General features: G+C 41.5%; 1 protein-coding gene across 2 annotated transcripts; it reads right to left on the bottom strand.

Moving 5' to 3' along the window:
• Positions 1–959: 959 nt before the first annotated feature.
• Positions 960–14,215, bottom strand: KBTBD8 (kelch repeat and BTB domain containing 8). Of its 2 annotated transcripts, none has more exons than XM_077822222.1 (4): positions 14,133–14,215; positions 11,646–11,805; positions 8,234–9,348; positions 960–4,533 (listed from the first exon to the last, which is right to left on the bottom strand). In XM_077822222.1, the coding sequence occupies exons 1-4, from the start codon at positions 14,146–14,148 to the stop codon at positions 4,070–4,072; spliced, it is 1,755 nt and encodes a 584-aa protein (XP_077678348.1). In that variant the 5' UTR covers positions 14,149–14,215; the 3' UTR covers positions 960–4,069. The 2 variants fall into 2 exon arrangements, with proteins under 2 accessions (XP_077678348.1, XP_077678347.1); XM_077822221.1 differs by having other exon boundaries at positions 11,646–11,856; positions 14,133–14,214.
• Positions 14,216–16,651: the final 2,436 nt, after the last annotated feature.

Genomic DNA, 16,651 nt, shown 5'->3' with positions numbered 1-16,651 from the left:
CCCAGAAACTGAGAACACATTGTACGGATGCCAAAGCTAGAACGGGTTTCATGTGGGAGCTGCAGAGTACTACTCAATATTGCTGCGGGAGGCAGAACATTCTAAACTGAAGCTCAGAGTGGGCTCCAGTCAGCACATGGTCACGGTCACCCTGGACTGACCGCTTCACACTGCCTTCCCCGGAAACCATGGAGCCAGCCCATCGGCGCTAGATCATCTGGCATTCCTTCAGCAAGAATGCAAGGGTTCACAAACAAACCATGTAACATACAAGCAGAGATTCTCCAGATGCAGCTTTAAGTGCTGTGAAATTCATTACAAGGAGAGAAATCTTGGAGAATGTACTGTGCTGATAAGGGTGCTACAACCCATTCTGTTCTAGCGAGTTAACTAGTTACTTAGAAGGTGGACTTGTGGTTAAAGTCAAAGAGCAGGAGGTCTCAGTAATATTCCCAATTCACTTCCTATGCGAACTCAACCATGTTGCTTAACCACTCTGTACCTCTCTTTCACTACCTGTGAAATACTTCCCTACTTCGTAGGGATGCTGGAAAGCTCAATATAAGGTTTGTAAAGTACCCAGTGACCCTAGGATAGGGAGTGCTATGCAAAAAAGGACAATTTGAACAAAATTATAAACAGCCTTGCAAAACTGGCACAAGTCTTAACAGCCCAAGGGAGGTGTGGGGTGGGGAGACCCTCAAGTTGGTCCTGCCTGCATTGGCAAAGGCGTTTCTGGCTGCTCTACATTCCTACATGTGTATGGAGCAGAGATGTATCAGAGGCCCCACCAGCTTCCCTCACCACAGTGTGCCAGGGTGCCTCAAAGTGCAGGGATGGCAAATATTTGAGATGTAGAACTGCAGAGCTGGGAAGAGAGCACACGGATGAATTTCTACTTGCTCGCTCTACCAACTTCATTTTAAAATACATTTACAATTAAAAACTGTTGAAGTCCGTTGTATTTCAACAATAGGTTTATTTTTTTATAAGAAACGTAACATGACATTAAGTAAAAATGCAAAAATTGTGCAATTATGGCAAAATGTTTAAAAATCCACACATTTGCCCTCATAGGACTACAGTACTTCTTACTAACATACCTGAGCACTGAACATTGGATGCCATTTCTAAACAGCAACAGGGAGCTCTTCGATTTCTTACAGATCATACGCACTACACATGTCTGATGCACCAAGATCAGTTTTAGTGATTTAATCAACATCAAAATTTAGAAGAAAATGGGGAGTACAAATTATTGTGTGTTTTGATAAGATTGGGAGGGGGGAATGTTTAAATTTAAAGTATCAGCATAAAAGTAAGTGTCAATTTAATAAGGGCAGTCTAAACCAGAGCAGAAGAAACGATAAATGGGCAGAGAGAGGATCCAGAGAGCCATATGTAAATTACGAGTACCTTTGGTGCAGTTTTAATCAATTGTTCTCACACTGTGCAAGTTTATTTTTAAAGTCTGATGCTACAGCAAGACTTTACCAGTTATCTGACTTTTAAAGAATTTAAAAGCATTTAAGAAGTGGCAAAATGTCTCAGCTATATTTCTGTTTAAACAAAGTATTCATGCATAAGATTCAGTATTTTCTCCTCCTATGCAAGTTCCAGGATTTAGCTTTTAAGCACATTACAGTCTTGGATCACAATCTTATTTTGAATGGTTAAAGAAAATGGAGATCTTCGTACTTTAGTGCAGATAAACAAAATTAACAAACCTACTGCAGAATTAACCACAGCATATTGTACGTCTATACATCACATGAGCAGTCAATTGTTAACTCAAAATTCTATTTAATATTTTCAAGTAATATATTGAAATTTGTTCTACTAAATAAATATAGAAGATTGTCAAAAAGCAGCAAGAAATCTTGTAAATAGTCAACCAAGCTTTTAAAAAACAACAAAGAGTTACATAACACTTTTTGGAGGAAAAAAAGGTTTTACACACTAATGCAATACTGTAAGGGAGGGTGCTTCAGAAAGCTTGCAGCTAGAGTCCTACAATAGCACAAATAGAACTAGCCAAGGACTATGGAAAATGTTAAAAAAAAAAAAGCCATGGAAATAGTCTTATAAGAAAAATTCTTATTGTGGGCAGTGGATAACAATAGTATCTTGAAGGAACTAAACAAAAAGAGAAGCCACATACCTTAACATTGTTTAAAAATGCATTCTTAGCAACTATTCATATGATCTCGATCTTAAAGGATGTTCCAGCACCCACACCTAAAAGAAGCAGTCTGGTCAATCTCTGGACAATGAGGTATGTAAATGCAAAGAGGCTTTTTTTTTTTTTCCTTTTAGTTTCACAGTTCATTTTTTGATATTTTGTGCAAGATTTAAAAAACAAAACCAAGTGAGTTTGTTTCTTTAAAAAAAAATAAAACCCTATTTTGTGACAACAAGGCCATACACTGAGTTAATGTTATCCCAAGTCTCTCAACAGTTATGCCAGGGTGTTACACTATTACTGAGTGAAACATTTGGCTTATTGAAACAGCTGTTAATTCCGATAATGGCCATCCTTTGCTACAATACTTACCATTATCAATTTAAAATAAAACAGCTTTCCTTTACCTCAATTTGAGAAGTTAATCAGTTAAATATATAGGAAGATACAACATGCCTCGTTCTGGAGAGAATAAGCTTTGTAACAAATTACACCTGGCAAAGCAGAGCTGATATGAGCTCTAGGATTAAACATTTCCCTTTTACATCCAGTTTTAACGATTGAAGAAGCTAAACTTTAAACTTACTTTGTCATTAGAAAAATAAGTTCGATGTTCAATCCACAGAGAAAGTGTTATAATATATTGGATCCTTATTCTACATCTGCATTTAAAGTTCTTTAAACCATGGATTTCTGTGGATAACTTTGTTTTAATAAATTGGATCATGAGGACAGCTCAGTAGTGCAAAATTTTCACATTATAGGTCAGAACAGAATAGTAAAAGGTAATTGGGGGTTTGGAAAAAGGAGGAGAATAATCAAGTTAAGCCACATTTTTCAGTATTACTTGAGCACATGCAAACCCTTTATGAGAGGCAGAATGAGCTCTCCACAAAATTAACAGCCACTAAGGCCATATCCTGTCGTCATTCTGTGCAGGAACTCCCACTGCAGTAAACTGTTACTTAAAAAAAAACAAAAAAACCCCACAATGGCAGGATAGGGTCCTAAGAAGACAGACTCCATTAATAATAGCAAGCTGTTTTAAATAGTGGTGTAGGGTTGGCCCATTCATTTCAGTCATACAAGTATTAAAAATGTATTAGCACCATCAACTTTTGGGTTTAAGCCCTTTATGGGATGGAAAATGTTTTTAAGCAGTGTCAAAACTACTTTTCAAGCACTACATTTATCGGTAATTGGCAGAAAATAGCTATTTATACTGTTAGCTTGATTTTAACAAAGCCCACAGATAGAAAATGACAGTAGGCCTTCTCTGTTTCGAACAAATATACTTCATGTTCTGCTTCCAACTTCAATATTTCCCTCAAACTAAGGTAGTGCACAAACAACATTATGAACATTTTAGTAGACTTCAAAACAGTACAAAAAAAGAATCAGGAGCTAGCATTCCTCTTTGTACTTTCAGTTGATCTAACATAAAGACCTAGTGATATTGCCTCAGGATTTTACCCGTATTTAAAAAAAAAAAAGTCACTTCAGACCAGCTTGGATGTCCTTAGCTATTAATGCTAATTTTCTTTCATTGTAGTGCATAGTTATCCTGGCTTTTCTATTCTTTGTTTACTTTTATCACAAAACACACCCCTCAAGAATGACATGATTAAGTGTTTACCAGAAAAAAAAATGCTGATAATTGCACTTTGTAACCTCCTTCTTGCTCCCCTGGAAAATATCAGCAATTTTAAAATGAACGAGTAATTCCCTCCCAAGCCTGCAACCTTTAAAGAGCACCCATCCCCATGTACAAAAAACTCTCTCTTTCCGCTGACATTAAATACTGACAATTGCTTTGTTTTCTTTTAAGACATGTTTTCTCTAACATCAGATACCACTGAAATCACTAAGGCTTGTTAGCGAATAAAATTAAATAACTTTCTGAAGACACTGCGGATACAACTTAGCAACAGCACATTCAAAATGCCGGCCTAAATCCCAAAGCCTATCTGGAGTCTCATACACTTTCTGCCATTGGTCAGTAACCTCATCATACTGATAGAGTGAATTCTTCCTGCTGGTTCTGAAAACATGTTCTTCAACAGTGACTTGAGTGGCTCTGACAAACAAATGGAGTTTGTTTTTGAAGAGTACCAGTTTAATATAGGGATTAATGGACTGATCGCATGGGAAGTCCTTTTTTCTAGTCCACTTATTTAGCTCGATGTCATAGGCCTCTACGGTAAACATACGCTGATGATTTCCACAGGTTCCAGCGATGTAGTAGATGGAGTCATTGTATACAGCTGCCAAGCCTTGGATTCTAGGCACAGTCATTGGGGTTAAAAAACCCCAGTAATCTTTCTGTGGATCATAGCAGAGGAAAAATTCTCCTACAGAGACAAAAACAAAAAAACCCACAAGCGTAAGACGGAGGTTATGAGTTATCGTTCTGAACACAGTTCCACGTGGCTGCCAGACTCTGAAATCAGGTTGAAAAGGGGGGAGCTTGAAGGCTGTCAGCAGTGCAATGCTTTAGCTATGTACATGTTAACGATCCTTTCCTACTTCTAAACCATGTTTGAGGTTCTGGGAAAAGCCCTTCAAGGCTCTAAAGCTTAAGGTGTTTCAAGTATTCACTTAGTCTTTATTTTACCGGGAAATAAAAGAACCATTTAATCATCTATAGCAGTGGTTCCCAAACTTGTTCCGTCGCTTGTGTGGTGAAAGCCCCTGCGGGGCTGGGCCAGTTTGTTTACCTGCCACGTCCACAGGTTTGGCCAATCATGGCTCCCAGTGGCTGTGGTTCGCTGCTCCAAGCCAATGGGAGCTGCTGGAAGCGGTGTGGGCCAAGGGACGTACTGGCCGCTACTTCCAGCAGCTCCCATTGGCCTGGAGCCGCGAACCACGGCCACTGGGAGCCGCGATCGGCCGAACCCACGGACGCGGCAGGTAAACAAACCGGCCCGGCCCACCAGGGGCTTTCCCTGCACAAGCGGCGGAACAAGTTTGGGAACCACTGATCTATAGATTATAAAGGACTTCGGAATGAATTGCATGAAAGATGCTAAACCTGGGAAAGTAACTGTGCATCTTAGACTCCATACAGACCTATAAATCCTTTGTGTTGTGTGCAAGCAGGGAAATGGATGGATTAGTCACTTACAATGGTTTGTTTAAAAGGATACCAAATGGAGTCCTTGCATGAACCTGCTAACTAATTCACGATTACTTCTTTTTGGTTTGGACAATAATGAGCTTCATATATTGACTGCACAGATTACTAGCTACAAGTTGAAAATGACAGAAGTGCAGACACACGGAAACTAAAGCTGGTGCTCTTCCAATTTGGATAAGGATAGTGTGGATTAGAAAACATTCTTGGTGAAGCTGTCTTTTACGGCTTAAAAAAAAAAAATCACAGTTTCCTCAAAGGCTATGGAATATAGTATAACAAACTTATTTCTCCCCTCACACGAGAGCATGTACTTCAAATTATATTTAATAGCAACTTCCATATACATTTTAAGACATCTTGCCAAGCAACAGTGTAGATAAGTATCCTTACTCCTATAACTGAATGGAAGAAAAGCCTGCAACAATGGTAGCAAATTGAAAGGGGTGGCATTTAGTTTAAAAGATTAAGCTACATGGGTACCTATAGATTTCTCTACACTGAGATACAAAATTAAATAATTAACAGTTGCACTCCAATGGGTCTTTTACAACCAAAGTCAGCCCCCGTACTTGAATCCTATGAACTTGTTTGGTGTACTTGTGTGTGGCAAGTGTATATTTTTATGGCAAGTGCGCAAGGCTACTTTCTTGTGAACAGTAGCAATTGCCATGCTGCTTCTTTCTAGGTAATGGAAGTTGCAGAATGCAGTTTTTGCACCATTAATACAGTGGAAATCAATAGTGTTTTGCCCACGAGGTAAAGTGTAAGGAAAACAATCGACAGTTATACTGTATGTAACTGGGGGCTGGGTAGCACAATGGATTAGCTTCTTTATTTGTGTAAGCATCCAGTTAACCCATAGAACCATCCAAAACCATCTGAAGTTCCCACTTGGAAGATACAGAATTTTTTTAGTGAAATATGAGAGTAAATTTTCTACCAATTAGTTATTTCAGAAAAATAGTTAAATGGGACATACTTTCTGTAAATAGCTTTTAAGAAGAGGAATGTAGATTTTTAAGCAGCAGGCTGAAACAAAATGTTAACGGATGAACAACATTCTATGCATTGCACCAAATCTACCCCTAGCATTCCTTTTCAATAAGACACACCCTAAGGGTCATTTGACTTAAACCCAAATAAAAAGTTGGTAAACTCAGAATTCTAGCTGAAACTCCAGACTGACATACTACCACATGGTTTTCACTAACAAAATTTGGCTCTCCCTGCTCACTTAGTCCAGGAACAATAAAAAGAAAAAGCAACCACTCTGTAGAATTCTCTCCAGATCCCACGGAATCCTATCAATCCCACTCAGTGCAACTGTGGTGTGCAGCTGGGAGGGAATCATGGCACTGATTTGCAATATTGCCTCTTTGCAAACCTACATTGGTTTCTTCTCCCTCTGGAAGTAATGCTGAACTGTCAGCATCTTTTGTAGTTTCCCCTTCACAAAGACTGGCAAGATCAGAGAGGGGAGCCTGTCAGGAAAAGTAGCCAACAGAAGGCCCAGGACTGACATATTGAGCCCTGAGCCTCTACAGGTGCTTAAAGAGATGTGTGGGATTTCTCTGCAGATCTTGGGCCTCCCACTCAAATAATCATCTCAAATTCTACAAAGCCAGTTCTTGGCTGTGTCCAGTTCTGGGCACCACACTTCAGCAAAGCTGTGGACAAATTGGAGAAAGTCCACAGGAGAGCAACAAAAATGATTAAAAGGTCTAGAAAACATGACCAACAAGGAAAGATTGAAGAAACTGGGTTTGTTTAGTCTGGAGAAGAGAAGCCAGAGGGGGGACATAACAGTCTTCAAGTATGTAAAAGGTTGTTACAAAAGAGGAAAGTGAGGAAGTGTTCTTCTTAACCACTGAGGAGAGGACAAGAAGCAATGGGCTTAAATTGCAGCAAAGGAGATTTAGGTTAGACATTAGGAAATAAAGGTAGTTAAGCACTGGAACAAATTACCTAGGAAGATTGTAGAAACTTCCTCATTGGAGGTTTTTAAGAACAGGTTAGACAAACACACACTTATCAGGGATGGTCAACATAATACTTAGTCCTGCCTCAGTGCAGGGGACTGGACTAGACGACCTATTAAGGTCCCTACCAGTCCTACATTTCTATGAAGTATGTTACAATTAGGTCTGCATATATTCTTACAGCAGAGTGATATAATTCCATTGGTAATGGTTTAATAACAAAATAACTGAGGCCTTTAATTATGGCACAGTAGTTGACGTCACTATAATGAATTCAGGATCTCAGAACAGACTGCTGCACATCCTACTGGTAAACTCTGTCAAGTTCTTCAGCATTTCCCCTTCACTGTAAAATCTCTTGCTCCTTGGGCTTACTTGTAGAGTCCATCTTAGACAACACATCCCTAATGTTTGTAAACAATCACAATTTCATGAAGTCTATTTAATCTCCTCCATTCTCCTTCACCTTGTATAACCTTGTGCTAAAATAGGAGGCTCATTGCCAGAGGTGGTCAAAAACTGGATTTTCTTCCCCAATGGATGAAAGTTTTCTGACCAGCTGTACTGAGCTTACTAATCCTCTCAGGAAGTGAGGAGAGGTTGTAAAAGCCCCCAATAAGCCTACAGATTACATGGGATGTGGAGGCAAAAGAAGGATAAGTTTCCCCCTCACAATGAGCTTCTTAAAGTGTACAAGAGGTGGAATTGCTGCCCCCACTTTGAGGAGAAATGTCACGTTTCCATTCTCCACTACCTCTCTCATCTCCCCTCTGTTCTCCCCCACTCCCATTTTCTCGGTTCCCTACTCCTCTGGCACTCTTAAAATCTGCAGGAAGTGAGCAATTTAGGAAGTTCAAACGAGTAGAAGCACTGGAACTAGACAACTCCCTTCCCTACTGATAAAACAAAATTGCTTACACAGTTAATGTACCTTACCCTGTAAAACATAGATGTGCTCTTTATATTCCACAGCACTATGAAATTCCATTGCTACAGGCATTGGACAGACAGCTGTCCAACAGTTCTCTCTGCTGTCGTAACACTCCACAGATTTTAGTGAATTTCGACCATCTCCTTCATAAACACGACCACCTATTGCATACAGTTTACCACAGCAATGAACCAGTTTGCAGCCTATTCTGGCTCGTAGCAAAGGAGCTTTAGGTAGCCATCTATTGCCAGAGTGATCATACATCCAAAAGTCACTCTCTGCTCTGTGGTCTATGGAGACCTCACTGCTGCTTGGCCTGTAGCCTCCTGCAATGTAAATATCATTATCAGGTGATACAAGAATTCCAACTTCCCTCAAATCGTTTGGTGGTTTGCATAGTTTAAACACTCTCCCTGTGACTGAATCTAAACAAGGCACTGTTTGCTTCTTTCCTGAGTGTTTGTGGGCAGCATCAAAGCACATGATCATTTCAGAAGCAGTCATTCCAAGCCGTTGTGTATAGCCATTGGCACTAGGTTGTCCCTTTTGTACACAGCTTTTGGCTATAGCCTGTGCAAACATGGGAGGGATTCTCTCTAAAAATGTTTCTTCCAACAGAGGCATGCGGATGCATTTGGCAAATATTTCTGGAAGGTGCACTTCTCTTTTATTTTGTTCATGTTCAAACCACCTTATAACGCTGTCGTAAACATGCTCTTCTTTGTCTACGTTTAAGTCATCACTGTCCAGTATACTTATGAGTTGGTCTTTTCTCAACTGGAGAAACTCTTGCTCTTTGGTGACACTCAGAAACTTTTTACGAATGTAGTCTTGTGATCTGTCTTTGAGTTCCTGATGACCATAGTGATCAGCAAAGATAAACACCCCAATAGAGTTTTGTGGGTCCAAATGACTGATCATATATTTAGCACACTGGTCCTGTATGGAAGGGATCTGGAAGATACTAGCTGCAGTGAACAAAGCTTGGACATTGGCCTCTGTCAGCATTACTCTGGAGGTATATGCATAGTTCAATACTAAATGCATTGACTCTGCTTCAACACCAACTATACGAACTTCTTTCTGGGTACTTTCTGTAAGGCCGCTAGTGAACATAGATCTACAAAAGAAAAATATTTAGCAGTTTATTTTCAATTCCCTTCTATCTACAGGTCTAAAGATAACTGTAATATAGTTTATCATAACGTGCATACCATTCTAACAGCTAGGGCTGTCAATTAAATTGCAGTTAACTCACGGGATTAACTAAAAAAATTAATCACAATTAATCGCAGTTTTAATCGCACTGTTAAACAATGGAATACTAATTGAAATTTATTAAATATTTGGGATGTTTTTCTACATTTTTCAAATATATTTCAGTTACAACACAGAATACAAAGCGTACTGTGCTCACATTATTTTTATTACGAATATTTGCACTGTAAAAATGATAAAAGAAATAGTATTTTTCAATTCACTGCATACTAGTACTGTAGTGAGATCTCTTTATCATGAAAGCACAACTTACAAATGTAGATTATGTTTTGTTACATAACTGCACTCAAAAACAAAACAATGTAAAACTTTAGAGCCTACAAGTCCACTCGGTCCTACTTCTTGTTCAGCCAGTCACTAAGGAGAAACAGGTTTGTTTACATTTACAGGAAATAATGCTGCCCACTTCTTATTTACAATGTCACCAGAAAGTGAGAACAGACGTTCACATGGTATTTTTGTAGCCAGCCACATGCCAGATATGCTAAACATTCGTATGCCCCTTCATGCTTCGTCAACTATTCCAGAGGACACGCTTCCAAGCGTTCAAAAATAATGTGTTAATTACATTTGTGACTGAACTCCTTGGGGGAGAATTGTATGTCTCCTGCTCTGTGTTTTACCCACATTCTCCCATACATTTCATGCTATAGCAGTCTCAGACGATGACCCAGCATATGTTGTTTGTTTTAAGAACACTTTCACTGCAGATTTGACAAAATGCAAAGAAGGTACCAATGTGAGAGTTCTAAAGATAGCTACAGCACTTGGCCCACAGTTTAAGAAACTGAAGTGTCTTCCAAAATCTGAGAGCAAGCTTTCAGAAGTCTTAAAAGAGCAACACTCCGATGCAGAAACTACAGAACCCAAACCACAAAAAAGAAAATCAACCTCCTGCTCGCAGCATCTGACTCAGATGATGAAAACGAACATGCTTTGGTCTGTATGGCTTTGGATCATTATTGAGCAGAACCCATGTTCAGCATGGACTCATGTCCTCTGGAATGGTGGTTGATGCATGAAGGGACATATGAATCTTTAGCGCATGAGGCAATGTTGGCTACAACAGTGCCACGCGAATGCCTGTTCTCACTTTTGGGTAACACTGGAAACAAGAAGCAGGCAGCATTATCTCCTATAAATGTAAACAAACTTGTTTGCCTGAGCGATTGGCTGAACAAGAAATAGGACTGAGCGGACTTGTAGGCTCTAAAGTTTTACATTGTTTTATTTTTTAATGCAGTTATTTTTTGTACATAACTCTACATTTGTAAGTTCAACTTTCATGATAAAAAGATTGCACTACAGTAATTGTATTAAGTGAATTGAAAAATATTTTTTATTTTTACAGTGCAAATATTTATAATAAAAATTATAAAGTGAGCACTATTCTGTGTTGAAATTGCAATCAATATATTTGAAAATGTGGAAAACATCCAAAAATATTGATATAAATGGTATTCTATTATTGTTTAACAGCATGATCGCAACTAATTTTTTTAATTGTTTGACAGCCCTATTAACAGCACATATCTGATCATCATTCATATAATGCTGTCACGGTCAGTTACCTAAATATAAAGTGCACTTATACTCTTACAAGTGAGTCAGAAATGACAGTTTGGAGTTTCATGTTTGTGTCTCATTAATTCCATATCTAGTTTGCTCAATTTACACACATAAATAGGTTCTCTCAAATTTCCAGTCGGCACACTCAACCCAGGATCATAAATTGTAATGCATTGCATGTCAATATGCTAGAATGTATGAATGATGTTAAGGAAAGATAAATAAATTTTGAATGCTATGATGATAAAAAAAATATGGAATGGATCTCCCACAGAGAAGAGTTTTTTTTTTAAAAAAAGACAACATGAAGATGAAATCATTTCCAAAGTAAGTTTCCTTGAAAATGCAGGTGCTGCCAATTCATTCATTTTAAAAGCAAATTGGAAGAGATCATTGAAGAAACAGAGATGTTTCTTAAATCTGAAATGTCATCACTAGCAGAAGTCACACAGAATACAGCTGCAGATGGGTATAAGTTTTATAATTGCTATCAATAATTAAAATATTTAATAAATTATAAAAGTGATTTTGCACTTGGTAAATACGACTGCAGGGACCTACATACTATACCTGAAATAAGGACTGATTGCAGCAAGAACATTCCTATGACAGGAAAATGTCTTCCCATGATCAACTTCCACTACAATATCTGTCAGCTGTCCTTCATCGTACATTGTTTTAAGTTGTTGGAGAATACTGCAAGCATGAAAGGGATCCATTCCACTGCTGACTGTGTTTGAAGAAGGAATTCCATTCAGTGTTTGTGAAAACTTACTTAGTTCTATTTAAAAAAAAACAAAATAGCCTCACTGGTATTTCAATAAAGAAAAAGCAACAGAGCACACTATCAAGAATATATCCATATTAACACAAATACACCATATATCAGCATTAAGAATGGCTACTGATTTGAGATTCCTCATTTCTCTAAATTCCACAATCTCCTATGTGGCTAAATCTGTAAATTACACCTATCAACTTTAAGATGAAACAGTCACATGATAAATATTTTGCACTTATATATTACATAACCTTTCACCCAGTTATCCCAATCCTTATTGAGCTATTGGAAGTATTTTATTATCCCATTTTTACAAAAGAATGAAACAAGTCAGTGACTCAGTTCCCGATTCTCCAAACACTTATGTACGTGCTTAACAATGAAATGGGAAATAAACATTGGCTACTGACTTTTCCAAATAACTGGCAAGATTACAGTCCTAAAGTACAGTTTACATTTTCAATAGCAAATACGCACAACGACAAATATTAAACAACATTATGTATAAATATGTATGTATTTTACAAAAATTATTTGGCTAGCACTTAAAATTATTACTCAAATGTGAAAGGACTCGACATCTATCATGAAAAGAAATTAAAAACTGTACACTTCTGAAAATATCTGATGGTTCCTAATAAGGTAAAGCCCAAAATGAAAATTGAGCAATGTTTCCAGCGCAACAACCTGTTTCGTAAGGGAAACGAGTCTTCTGTTCAACAACAACAAAGGAAAGCTCAACAGGAAAAATGAAGTGTTGAAAACTGTAAGTCAGATAATGCTGCTGACTGCACAGAAAATAGTCATAATGCATTCAGGGCTAAACACATTTAAAAAAAAAACAAAACATGATAGATGGGAGATTTAAAACCTGTCTTGTGCTAGTGTGCTGCAACGTTTCCCTATACAAAAGCCAGACACAACCTTGTCCCACAAGACTCAGTGAAATCAATAGGGCTCTGATGTGCACAAGAATCTGCTGGCAGGCTTGGGGCCTAAGATTCTCAATATCTCATTGAATCATTCTTAGAGCAATTCTCAAAAAATACTCCTTTTTCCAGAAAGAACTTTAAGCACTTCCCTTAAAATAAGTATTCAGTAAAAGTGTCTCTCCACAGCACTGAGCAAGATGTGACAACTTTGATATTCTAAACTAGAGTGCATTCTCCTCAGTACAGGTGAGTCACCTGTCCTTGTTTAGTATTGAGAACAGTGATACTACTCAATAAAAAACAGCAACCCTTTTCTAAGTTCAACTTCAACACTTCCTCATGCCTGGAGAGACAGCACAAACTCTGAGAGCTGCAAAAAAACATATACTTCCTTCTGTAGGTGTGAGACGGGAATGCAAACTCCCACATACCAACACTGAACAGGTCCAGAACAACTCTCCCATCTGCCAGTCGCCTAACCAACATGCAAAACCAAAGAAGCTCCCCATAAAAATGGAGCTGGCAACATATAGCTTCTCACCCCTGCATCCCAGCTTCTTTATTTGCAGGATTTGACACCACTGACCTGCAAACTCCTCCCACCAGCTCTCTCCCTGATTTCCCTTTCCAATCAGTTCCACGACTGCTCACCTCTGCTCCCCTCCTCACTCTGTTCTCCCCAACATATATTCCCCTGAGCTAGCACCCCAGACACTCTGACCCCCATGTTACTCCTTCTCCCTCATTTTCCTTCCCCTCTACAGGCAGCCCTCCCCTCAGGTACACCTCCAAATCTGCACCCCCAACCAAACACTCTCCTCCAGACACTACTCCCCAGACACCCCACCCACAGTTCTCTTCCCCACTCACTCTGCCTTCAGACACCCTTCCCCCCAGGCACCCCCAGCTCTGCCCCTCCCCAGGCACCCCCAGCTCCCCCCCCCAGCTCTGCCCCTCCCCAGACACCCCCAGCTCCCCCCCAGACACCTCCGGCTCCCCCCCGCTTCCCCCCAGCTCTGCCCCTCCCCAGACACCCCCAGCTCCCTCCCCCCCTCCCCAGCTCTGCCCCTCCCCCCAGCTCTGCCCCTCCCCCCAGGCAACCCCAGCTCTGCCCCCCCTCAGACACCCCTCCCCCCCAGCTCTGCCCCCCTCAGACACCTTTCCCCCCCAGGCAACCCCAGCTCTGCCCCCCCTCAGACTCCCCTCCCCCCAGACAACCCCCAGCTCTGCCCCCGCTCAGACACCCCTCCCCCCAGACGCCCCCAGCTCTGCCCCCCCCTCAGAAACCCCCCCTCCCGGCACTCCTCCCCCCAGACACCCTTTCCCCGGCCCGGCCGCACCGACCTCCCAGCGCTGCCATTCTCGGGGCCCGGGCTGCGAGCGAGGGAAATGTCACGGCCGGGGCCGCTTCCCCTTCCCCTGCTCCTCTCCGGGGGGCGGATACTGCCTCGCCAGCCAACCAGCCTCCCCGCACCAGCCAAGCTGCCACGCGCCGATTGGCGGGGGCCCGCAGTGCATGCCGGGAAACGTAGTCTTCCCCTCTCACGCGCCGGGACGGGGAGGGGCGCGGGCCTTTCGCGCGCGGTGCATGCTGGGATGCGTAGTTCCTGAGGCCCGCCGCGGCGGAACCGCTGGGACTTGTAGTTCGCAGCGGGTGGCTGAGGCGGGGGGCCCCTGTCATCCCTCCCAGCGTTCCCGACCCCGGGGGGCGCTGGCCCCAAGGCCTTGGGGGCGGGGCTGGCGGGGCCACCAGACCCCCCTCGCCCCGCCCGGCCCGGGCACATGGAGGAGGGCCAGGTTGCCAGCTGTGGTGGGAAGAATTCCTGGAGATTTCATCCCAGGACCTAATCTTTCATTCAGGCTTCATCTTTCATGCCTGGGGACTCCAGGCCACTCCGGGAGGGTTGGCAATCCCTCCGTCTGAGGGCGCATGGGGCGGCAACTGCGCGCCTGGCTGGGGTGGGAAGCGAACCCACGGCAGCTGCCCTGCCCCGCCCCAAGGTACTTGTCCTGCGCCAGCTCCTAGGACAGGGGCGCTTGGTCCCGCCCCGGCTCCCCGCCCTGGCGCGCTTCTCCCACACCAGCTCCTGGGCCCAGCTTAGCTGCCATTCTGAGCTAGTTCCCCTCTAGACCAGCCGCGACATACCGGTCCACACCTCCTCCTTCTCAGATTCACTCAGAGGCTTCCCTTTCTGTGGCCCTGCACCCCCGTCTCTTCTGCAGAAAACCGAGGCCGTGGGAGCCTAAATGCCTTAGGACGGACGCCACAGCTACAGACTCACGAAGGGGGAAAGCCTCCCCGTGCACGCTCATGATTGTTTGTGCTTTTTGACAAGACCACTCCCGGCAGTAAAGTTAAGCATATGCCCCAGCGTTTGCAAGATTGTGGCCAAATTTTGAAGCAGGCTTGGGCTCTGGTCCTGGCAGGCAGTTATCGGTGCCCACCCAAAGACTGGCTGACTTGAGTGCGGCATCATCACAAAGGTACAGTCTCTCCTGCGTGTGGTTGCAGTTGCAGACTTGGGGCCTTGGAGGGATTAGTTTTTAGAAAGTTTGTTTCCATCTTATTTGGGCCTGCAAAAATTGGTACGTTCACTGGAGAAGACCACCAGGAGCATGAAGCAGAAATAGAAAACAAGGGCAATATTCCCAACACTATTTATAGGGGATATGGTCAGTGGTGTAATACTAATTGGATAACACAATCAGTAAGGACTTCATTCCATTATGTTGATTTTTCTGGAAAAAACAGCCAAAAAAGGTTTAATTAGATTGTAAGTTCTTTGGGGCAGGGACCATCTTTTCTACATTTGTTTAGTCCCTAGCACAATGGGGTCTTGGTTCATGATTGGGGTTCCTAGGTGCTATGGTAGTAAATAGCAAAGAGGCAACCAAACTAATTTAATGGACAAAAAACTGTTTTGTTGTCAATGATCTAGAACAGTACAAAGCACAATCTCTTTTTCGGAATAGAGGTTAGTGGTTGGAGGCTATTGGTTTTGTTCAGAGTTATTTGCAATGACCAAATGATAGCCCAGTAGGAGAAAACAATAATGAACCAAGTTTCACTTTTGTGACTTGAATGGTTATCAGAAGGAACGTACAGAACTGTTTTCCTTTTGTGAACTGCAGGTTAAATGAAAGGAGAAGCCACTACATTCTAAATACATTTAGGATACTGATAGTTTTTTCTCTTTCCTTGATTTAACAAGATCTGCAGTTCTATGGTAAGCAGAGAAGTAATTTTCTGTAATTTTTAATTTTTTTTTTGTATAAACAAGACAAGCAAAGAAAGGCACCATTCATTTAAATTAAGATCTTAGATAATAAAGTCTTTACCTTTGAATCTCAGAAATAATTAAACAAGTGCATTACTGATGTCCTGCAGAAGCATACATTGAAGGTAAAAATAGTACTGTTCTATGTCATGACTGCTGCTTACATGGTTCTACTTTCTCTTGCCGGGAATGGTTTTACCCTCTGTTAGCAATTATCAGCAGTGCCCAGACTGCTGTCGATAATCATACCACACAACACAGGAATGATAGTGACTCTGATGAAAGAGGTGTAAAAGAAAATAGAACTTCATTCCTGCAAATCGATTCTGCAGTTTTCCAATTTCCCCATTCAGTACTGGTAAAGGCTGTGAAATTGACCAGAGCTATATCAAATGAAAGTGAAGGGAGAATAGCTACAACTCTTACCTTTTAGAAAATGACATCCTCATATATTTGTCCTTCTCTGACCGCAGATATCACCTGCATTATGGCCTCAGTGTGTCATTTCTTTTGCTGTGGAGACTCTGGCTTGGCTGGATTAGTGTACAAAATGAAAGAATGCAATAGAGAGTGTTTTAAATATAC

This window comes from Eretmochelys imbricata, chromosome 7, assembly GCF_965152235.1.
Source record: "Eretmochelys imbricata isolate rEreImb1 chromosome 7, rEreImb1.hap1, whole genome shotgun sequence".
Lineage (NCBI taxonomy): Eukaryota > Metazoa > Chordata > Testudines > Cheloniidae > Eretmochelys > Eretmochelys imbricata.
Note: the sequence above shows the minus strand (reverse complement) of the source record. Positions and strands in the feature narration are given on the sequence as shown.

What these genes read in the sequence shown, in the direction of transcription:
- KBTBD8 (XM_077822221.1), bottom strand. An exon ending in GCAATCAGTCCTTATTTCAG is followed by an intron (nt 9,349 to 11,645) that starts GTATAGTATGTA and finishes TTTCTTTTGTAG; the next exon opens with ATCTATGTTCACTAGCGGCC. An exon ending in GCACATCTATGTTTTACAGG is followed by an intron (nt 4,534 to 8,233) that starts GTAAGGTACATT and finishes TTGTCTCTGTAG; the next exon opens with GAGAATTTTTCCTCTGCTAT.